Here is an 8,796-nt window from a genome sequence, read left to right as displayed (position 1 = left end):
TGACGCACTTGTCTTTTCTGTGTAATATATTTTCTTTTTAACCTATGAGGTGTGGCATTAAATATATTTTTCAGTTCAAACTACCCAGCCTCTTCAGCCACTTTTTCAGGCATGGTAATTTTTTACACTTAAGCTTTCACACAAATCAAATTGTACAAATACAGTTTAAAAGCTGTTAAAAAAATTAGTTGCAAAAAGCCAATGTTACTAAATGGAATTAATAATGTTGGATTACTTTTTAAATGTTTTTATGTTAAAATTGAAGACATTCTAATCAGGGTTTTATAGAGTCCGATTGTCAATGAGTGAGATCGGCCGATACTTTTTCATGTATTGACTGTCAACTCTTCAATGTATTTATGGTGAGTGCTATTGACGGTTTAACAATATCAACACGATATTTAAACTAGCTCCTTGTTCTCTTTTATTACATCCAACTATTTCAGCAAAACAAGGTCAGAGTACACTCTAAGTCAGTAGTTCTCAAACTTTTTTCACCATGTACCACCTCGGAAAACACTTGGTTCTCCAGGTAACACTATAATGACGAACAATAAAATACAGTAGCGTACTAGGCCTAAGTATGCATTAAAAACAAGAATATTTAATATTTTTGGCCACTGTAACATTATACACAGTTTGAACAGTAACACTGTTTGAATATTTAATCATTATTTTGCCTACCACAGTTTGAGAATAACTGCTTTAACTCAGACAATAAAAAAAACTATTATCTAGTACATATTGAAATCCTTTTTGCCCATAAAGTCCTCCTGTGTCCTAGAAATGATTCCCAGAGTGTGTAAACAACAAAAACAAGTAGAATCGATCATGTAGTGTCGACACCACCAATTTTTGGATCGAGCCGCCCTCCTTACCTATCCTTCACTTATGACAATGCTGACACATCAACCGTATCCTTCACTTATGACAATGCTGACACATCAACCGGCCTGATAAGAGATGACACAGTATTATCTGCTCACAGATGCTACCTGGTGGTTGTTTGAGCAAACTGCAGCTAGTCCTGTAAGGTCCCATTCCTTAATGTTTTAGTATAATACAAGTTGTCTCTTTATTGAAGCGATGATCAGATACAGTATATCTGATTTGTAAACACAGCCAGGGCGTTTAAGGGTATTTGGTTTGGGGGCTTCAGAATTATGTCTCTGATTTTTGCCAATGATGTGGTCCTGCTGGATATTCAGCTCTCACTGGATCGGTTCGAAGCCTAGTGTGAAGCGACTAGGATAAGAATCAGCACTTCTAGGTCCGAGTCCATAGTTTTCGCTCAGAAAAGGGGGGTGTGCCATCTCCGGGTTCGGTAAAGGATCCTGCTCCAAGTAGAAGAGTTCAAGTACCCAGGGGTCTTGTTCACAAAGAGGGAAGAGTATTGTGAGATCGACAGGCGGATCAATGCGGCATCTGCAGTAATGCGGACCCTGTATCGAATTGTTGTAGTGAAGCCGTAAGGTAAAGCTCTCAATCTACTGCTCGTTCTACGTCTCAATCCTCACCTATGGTCATGAGCTTTGGGTTATGACTGAAAGGACAAGATCATGGGTACAAACGGCCGAAATGACTTTCTTCCGTCAGGTGGCAGGGTTCTCTCCCCCGTAGAGAAGCTCTGTCATGCCCCTCCACATCGAGAGAAGACAGATGACAAGGTTCTGGGCCTCTGGTCAGAATCCCTCCCGCACAACTCCCTAGAGAGGTGTTTAGGGCACGTCCAACCGGTAGCAGTCCATGGGGAAGACCGAGGACATGTTGGAGAGACTATGTCTTCCAGCCGGCCTGGGAACGCCTCGGGATTTGTCGGGAAGAGTTGGACAAAGTGGCTGGGAGAGGAAAGTCTGCTTACCCCGTGGCCCGACCTCGGATAAATGTGGGAGGAGATGGCTGGATGGATGATTTATAACACCAAAAGACTTAAATAAGTATGTAAGTAGATGTGATCCAAATAATATGAATCTCACAGTTTCCCGAGCCATTTTGAGAGATAATGAGCTTGAGTAGTTACATGATTTGTGACGTAGCGATAGGAACCCTTCACCAGGAACAACAATGTTGATCATGCAGACTTTGTGAGAGCCAACAATGACTACTTTGGGAACAATTTTGATCATACCTGCACACATGAAACACGACAATGCACAAAATGTAATACCCGAGGTCTCACATTTAGTCTAATGAATGATGACATGTACATATTAGTTTAACTCTGTACAGTGAATCTGGAAAGTATTCACAGCGCTTCACTTTTCCAACATTTTTTTTTTATGTTACAGCCTTATTCCAAAATGGAATACATTCATTTTTGTCTTTAAAATTCTATTGACAACACCCCGTAATGACAATATGATCATGTTTTTTTTTTTTAGCAAATTTAATGTGAGTGTGAATTGTTGTCTATCTGTGTTGGCCCTGCGATGAGGTGGCCACTTGTCCAGGGTGTACCCCGCCCACCACTTGTTGGTAGCTAGGATACAGACCCCGAAGGGGACAAGCGGTAGAAAAAAGGATGGTTGAAAACTAAAAAAATCTTACGTACGTAAGTATTCACAGCCTTTGCTCAGTACTTTGTTGATGCACCTTTGGCGGCAATTACAGCCTCAAGTCTTTTGGAATATGATGCTGCGTGCTTGGCCTTCCTAACTTTGGACAGTTTCACCCATTCCTCTTTTCAGCACCTCTCAAACTCCATCAGGTAGGATGGGAAGCTTTGGTTTTGTATGTGGATGTTTCTGGGCATTGCTGCATTCATCTTTCCCTCTATCCTGATTAGTCTCCCAGTTCCTGTCGCTGAAAAACTTGCCACACAATATGATGCTGCCACCACCATGCTTCACTGTAGCGATGGTATTGGCCTGGTAATGAGTGCCTGGTTTCCTCCAAACATGATTCCTGGCATTCATGCCAAAGACTTCAATCTTTGTCTCATTCGACCAGATGATTTTTTTTCTAATGGTCTGAGAGTCTTTCAGGTGCATGTTGGCCAACTTTTTACAAAGAAATGGCTTCCGTCCGGCCACTCTACCATATACAGTGGGGGTAAAAAACACTTCAACTGTTAGGGACAGAATGTGAAAAAAAAATCCAGGAATTCACATTGTAGGAATTTTAAAGATTTTTTTTGTAAATTATGGTGGAAAATAAGTTTTTGGTCAACCATTCAAAGCTCTCATTGATGGAAGGAGGTTTTGGCTCAAAATCTCACGACGCATGGCCCCATTCATTCTTTCCTTAACACGGATCAATCGTCCTGTCCCCTTAGCAGAAAAACAGCCCCAAAGCATGATGTTTCCACCCCCTTGCTTCACAGTAGGTCTGGTGTTCTTGGGATGCAACTCCGTATTCTTCTTCCTCCAAACACGACGAGTTGAGTTTATACCAAAATGGATACATGGATGATACAGCAGAGGATTGAGAGAATGTCATGTTGTCAGATGAAACCAAAATAGAACTTTTTGGTATAAACTCAACTCGTCGTGTTTGGAGGAAGACGAATACTGAGTTGCATTCCAAGAACACCATACCTACTGTGAAGCATGGGGGTGGAAACATCATGCTTTGGGGCTGTTTTTCTGCTAAGGGGACAGGACGATTGATCCGTGTTAAGGAAAGAATGAATGGGGCCATGTATCGTGAGATTTTGAGCCAAAACCTCCTTCCATCAGTGAGAGCTTTGAATGGTTGACCAAATACGTATTTCCACCATAATTTACAAATAAATTCTTTAAAATTCTTACAATGTGAATTCCTGGATTTTTTTTCACATTCTGTCTCTCACAGTTGAAGTGTACCTAGGATGAAAACTACAGACCTCTGTCATCATTTTAAGTGGGAGAACTTGCATAATCAGTAGCTGACTAAATATTTTTTCCCCACTGTAGGTCTGATTGGTGGATTGCTGCAGAGATGGTTGTCCTTCTGGAAGGTTTTTTTTCTCTCCACAGAGGAATACTGTAGCTCTGACAGAGTGACCATCGGGTTCTTGGTCACCTCCCTGACTAGACTAAGATGAATGCAGCAATGTACAGAGAAGAGACATCCTGGATGAAAACCAACGCTTCCCATCCAACCTAATGGAGCTTGAAAGGTGCTGCAAAGAGGAATGGGCGAAACTGACAAAAAATACGTGGACCAAGCTTGTGGTATGATTGGCATCATATTCAAAAATACTTCAGGGTACTGAGCAAAGGTTGTAAACACTTATTGATACGTGATTTCTTAGTTTGAATACATTTGCTAAATGAAAAAAATGGGGTATTGTGTGTATAATTTTGGGACAAAAACAAATTATTTCCATTTTAGAAATAAGACTGTAACATAAAATGTGGAGAAAAAGTGAATACTTTCCGGATAGAAACTGCACTTTACGTCGCATCGATTCCAAAATATGTAGCATCGCCCACCCCTTTAACGTCCAGTCTGAATGATTGCAACAATACAGATTTGTTTTACATTTATTTAAAAACATAAATACGTAATTACGATTCCAATTGCATACAGACATCCACAGTTGCTATCAGTTGTATTTTCCACACATTAATTGTTTAAAAAAAAAAAAAAAAAAGAGTTCACTGAGGGTCGTTGGTTCTCGTTCTCGTTCATTGAGTCTGTGAAGGGGAAAAAACATGAAGTAGTTGAAGGCCGGAATAAAGAAGTATCAGATTTCTTTTGTTTGAACTGGTGTGGTTTTTTACAAGTGAGCCATGGTTAATAATTAACTGTTGATAAGACACTGGGCTGACATAGAAGGATCATTTAGTTCAGCATTAAGGTCAATTTAAATCGACCAAAAAATACTCATTGTTAATTGTAAATTAAAAAAACATAAAAATATATCATAAATATAGACACTTAGAGAGTGTAAATGTACATGACATCCATGTGAACTTATGTAGTTTCCTGCAAAGATCAACTGTTTTAATTATTTCTCTTGTAGCTGACATTAGTGAACGGAAAATAATAAAGAATAAAGTTATTATTGGATTTAATAGAAATTGTGAATTTTACAGCTTTCCATCCAGCCTGCCATTTTAAAGTATATTATTATGGTAACACTTAAGCATGGGGAACATATTCTTCGTAACAAATACTTAATCAAGAGTTATTTGGACACTAAGGGAACATATTGCAAGCAACAAAGACTTAATTTAGAGTTATTTGGTTAGGGTTGTTGTGTAATAAGGTAAAAAAAAATGGTAAATGGGTTATACTTGTATAGCGCTTTTCTACCTTCAAGGTACTCAAAGCGCCTTGACACTATTTCCACATTCACCCATTCACACACACATTCACACACTGATGGCGGGAGCTGCCAAGCGAGGCCTTAACCACGACCCATCAGGAGGAAGGGTGCAGTGTCTTGCTCAAGGACACAACAGACATGACGAGGTTGATAGAAGGTGGGGATCGAACCATGAACTCTCCCACGTCGTCCCCTAAAGGCCCTGCGAAATTAGGCATTAATAAGTACTTAATGATAACTAATTAACCCTTGTGTACTGTTCATACTGTTGTTACTCAGCCAACGTTTGTGGGTCTGATGGACCCGTTGCATTTTGTGGATTTTAATGCTTCACAACCAAACACTTTTATGTTAAAATACTGAACAGATGTTTATTGAGATAAGGTAAACATAAGGTAAACACTTCACCCTTGCTCCTGATGGGTCATAGTTAAGGCCTCGCTTGGCAGCTCCCGCCATCAGTGTGTGATGTTTATCAGCTCCCGCCATCTGTGGATGTTTATCCCAATAAACATCCACAGATGTTTATTGGGATAAGGTAAACATCTGTTCAGTATTTTAACATAAAAGTGTTTGATTGTGAGGCATTAAAAGCCACATTAAAAGCCACCAAACACTTTTATGTTAAAATACTGAACAGATGTTTATTGGGATAAGGTAAACATCTGTTCAGTATTTTAACATAAAAGTGTTTGATTGTGAGGCATTAAAAGCCACAAAATGCAACGGGTCCATTAGACCCACAAAAACTGGCTGAGTAACAACAATATGAACGTTGCACAGAAAATTTCTCTGCCAGTTTCTGCAACCCACAGGGATTCTTCTTTTGTGTTTCTGCACCTGCGGTTCCCACACAAGGTTGCAACATTGTTTGTCAACGCTGTCTGCTCTCATTTTCTCACACATTTACCCTCTGATGTTCTATGTACCTACACTCTGTCCTCCTCCTGCCTAGGCCTGCTGTGTGTGTGTGTGTGTGTGTGTGTGTGTGTGTGTGTGTGTGTGTGTGTGTGTGTGTGTGTGTGGTCATTAAATATGTATGCTATTACATTGGATCTCCTATGGACTGGACTCTCACTGTTATGTTGGATCCACTATGGACTGGACTTTTAGACTCGCTCGACATTCATTGCTTTCCTCTCCAAGGTTTCTCATAGCCTTGGCATTGAGTTTTTCCTTGCCCTTATGTGGGCTCTGTACCGCGGATGTCGTTGTGGCTTGTGCAGCCATTTGAGACTATTATGATTTAGGGCTATATAAATAAACATTGATTGATTGATATGTTATTCACATAAAATGAGCCAAAGTCAGTGGGTCTCAGTTTGAAAAATTGTATCATTTTTCTTTAATAAGAAATGAAAACGGGTCCCACAGACCCAAACACCCCACAAGGGTTAACTCTTGATACTAATTTGCATGTTGAAAAGCAATTACCGTATTTCTTTGAATTGCCGCAGGGCATATAGTATGCGCCAGCCTTGAATTACTGCCGGGTCAAACTCGCTTCCCAAAATAATTAGCACATGCTTAGTATTACCGCCTGGCCAAACTTGTGATGTCACGAGTGACACTTCCCCTGTCATCATTTTCAAAATGGAGGAGGCTGACTTCAATACCGGTAATTTGAAATCGCATAAAGGGAAGAAGATTCAGTAGGATTTAAGGTCCAAGCTTACATCACACTCAAATTTTTACTGCATACCTTTGGTAAGTGCCGGAATGAGAAGAGGTTTTAAAATAATTATTGCATGCTTACTTTTACCGCATGCCTTTGGTAAGCGCAGGAGTGAAAAGACGTTTTAAATTAATTAGCGCCCTGGCAGCAATTCAAGGAAATACGGTAATTATATTGGGCGGTATAGCTCGATTGGTAGAGTGGCCGTGCCAGCAACTTGAAGGTTGCAGGTTCGATTCCCGCTACTGCTGTTGTGTCCTTGGGCAAGACACTTTACCCACCTGCTCCCAATGCCACCCACACTGGTTTAAATGCAACTTAGATCTTGGGTTTCACTATGTGAAGCGCTTTAAGTCACTAGAGAAAAGCGCTATATAAATATAATTCACTTCACTAATTAATGGTGAATATGTTCCCCATCCTAAAGTGTTAACATTACCATGAATATATGTGTGTGTAAAACGTACCTGTCGGCCTCCATTATGCAGGTGAGGTCTCAGTGGAGGTGTACGGCATTCCTACGTCATCACACCCCATCGTCTCCGAAGAGCGCTCATTGGGCCTTAAGGTTGCCATGGTGATGACCACCGGCTCGGAGGCCACGGCGGGACCCGACCGGCCCGGTCCTCTATTCCCGCGCAAGGAGTTCCTGATGCCGGTGGAGACCCGACTGGAAAGCCGCCGCACCGACCCAGTGATGCCGCCCAGAGCCTCCTTGTCCTTCTTCTTCAGCCCCACGTCGTCCTCCAGCTCTGCGGCGAGCACCTCGATGTTGCCCGAGTACCAGAAGACCCACCAGACGAGGCTGAGGAAGATGACAATGGCGCCGGCGTAGATGAGCAGGTCGTAGAAGAAGACGTTGACGAACACGCCGACGAGCAACACCAGCAGACCGACCACGTCGAAGGCCACGGCGAGCCAGAAGCAACAGACGCAGCGACCCAGACCCCGGTACGCCGGTTCCATGTCGGGGTGCGGTGGACCGAGGGGCTCCGGAGAAGTGTGCCGCCGTGCTGTGGCGGCGAGGCGGCGGGAAGGTGAGCCAGGTGAGGGGCGGCCGCCTCCTGACAGGTGGGGGCGGGGCGTCGAGGAAACGTACCTGCTGTTCTTAAAAAGTTTGTCATTATGTCGATTTTACACACGGAAATACATGATTAAATAAATATTACAACTATTCCAATTAGCTTGTTAAATATACTAATTAATTAGATAACGCAGTGGTTCTCAACCTTTTTTCAGTGATGTACCCACTGTGAACATTTTTTTAATTCAAGTACCCCCTAATCAGAGCAGAGCCTTTTTAGTTGAAAAAAAAAAAAGAGATAGAGAAGTAAAATACAGCACTATGTCATCAGTTTGTGATTTATTAAATTGTATAGCAGTCGTTGGTATACAGTCGTTGCTCATTTTTAGTGGTCTTTCTTGAAATATTTGGAAAAAAAGATATAAAAATAACGAAAACTTGTTAAAAAATAAACAAGTGATTGAATTATAAATAAATAATTCTACATATAGAAGTAATCATCAACTTAAAGTGCCCTCTTTGTCATGATCCGCGGCTCGGATCATGTGATCTTCTGGTTTTGTTCTGTTTGTATATCACATCCTGTTTGGTTTTTGTCTTCCTTAGTTCCTGGTGGCACTTCCTGTTTGTTTCCGTTGCCATAGCCACACATTAGTGTCACCTGCATCTTGTCTTTCTCGCGCACCTGCTCTGTGATGATCTCCTTTATTTAATTAAGCCCACCCTTTTTGTCATTTAGCTCTCGCAGTCTAGTTTGATGTGCGATGCAACAGGTGACGTCGCTCTCCCCGATTGTGGTTAAAATACTTTTTGTATTCATTAGCTTCCACGCTATTTCTCTGT

At 41.4% G+C, this 8,796-nt stretch overlaps 1 protein-coding gene across 2 annotated transcripts; it reads right to left on the bottom strand.

Moving 5' to 3' along the window:
* Window positions 1–4,450: 4,450 nt before the first annotated feature.
* Window positions 4,451–8,030, bottom strand: si:dkeyp-72e1.6 (transmembrane protein 238-like). 2 transcript variants are annotated; one of them, XM_061884784.1, is made up of 2 exons: window positions 7,397–8,029; window positions 4,451–4,619 (listed from the first exon to the last, which is right to left on the bottom strand). In XM_061884784.1, the coding sequence occupies exon 1, from the start codon at window positions 7,893–7,895 to the stop codon at window positions 7,410–7,412; it is 486 nt and encodes a 161-aa protein (XP_061740768.1). In that variant the 5' UTR covers window positions 7,896–8,029; the 3' UTR covers window positions 4,451–4,619; window positions 7,397–7,409. The 2 variants fall into 2 exon arrangements, with proteins under 2 accessions (XP_061740768.1, XP_061740769.1); XM_061884785.1 differs by lacking the exon at window positions 4,451–4,619 and adding an exon at window positions 5,130–5,456 and having other exon boundaries at window positions 7,397–8,030.
* Between the last annotated feature and the right edge of the window lie 766 nt (window positions 8,031–8,796).

Source organism: Nerophis ophidion, linkage group LG23 (genome assembly GCF_033978795.1).
Source record: "Nerophis ophidion isolate RoL-2023_Sa linkage group LG23, RoL_Noph_v1.0, whole genome shotgun sequence".
In the NCBI taxonomy this organism is placed as follows: Eukaryota; Metazoa; Chordata; class Actinopteri; order Syngnathiformes; family Syngnathidae; genus Nerophis; species Nerophis ophidion.
Note: the sequence above shows the minus strand (reverse complement) of the source record. Positions and strands in the feature narration are given on the sequence as shown.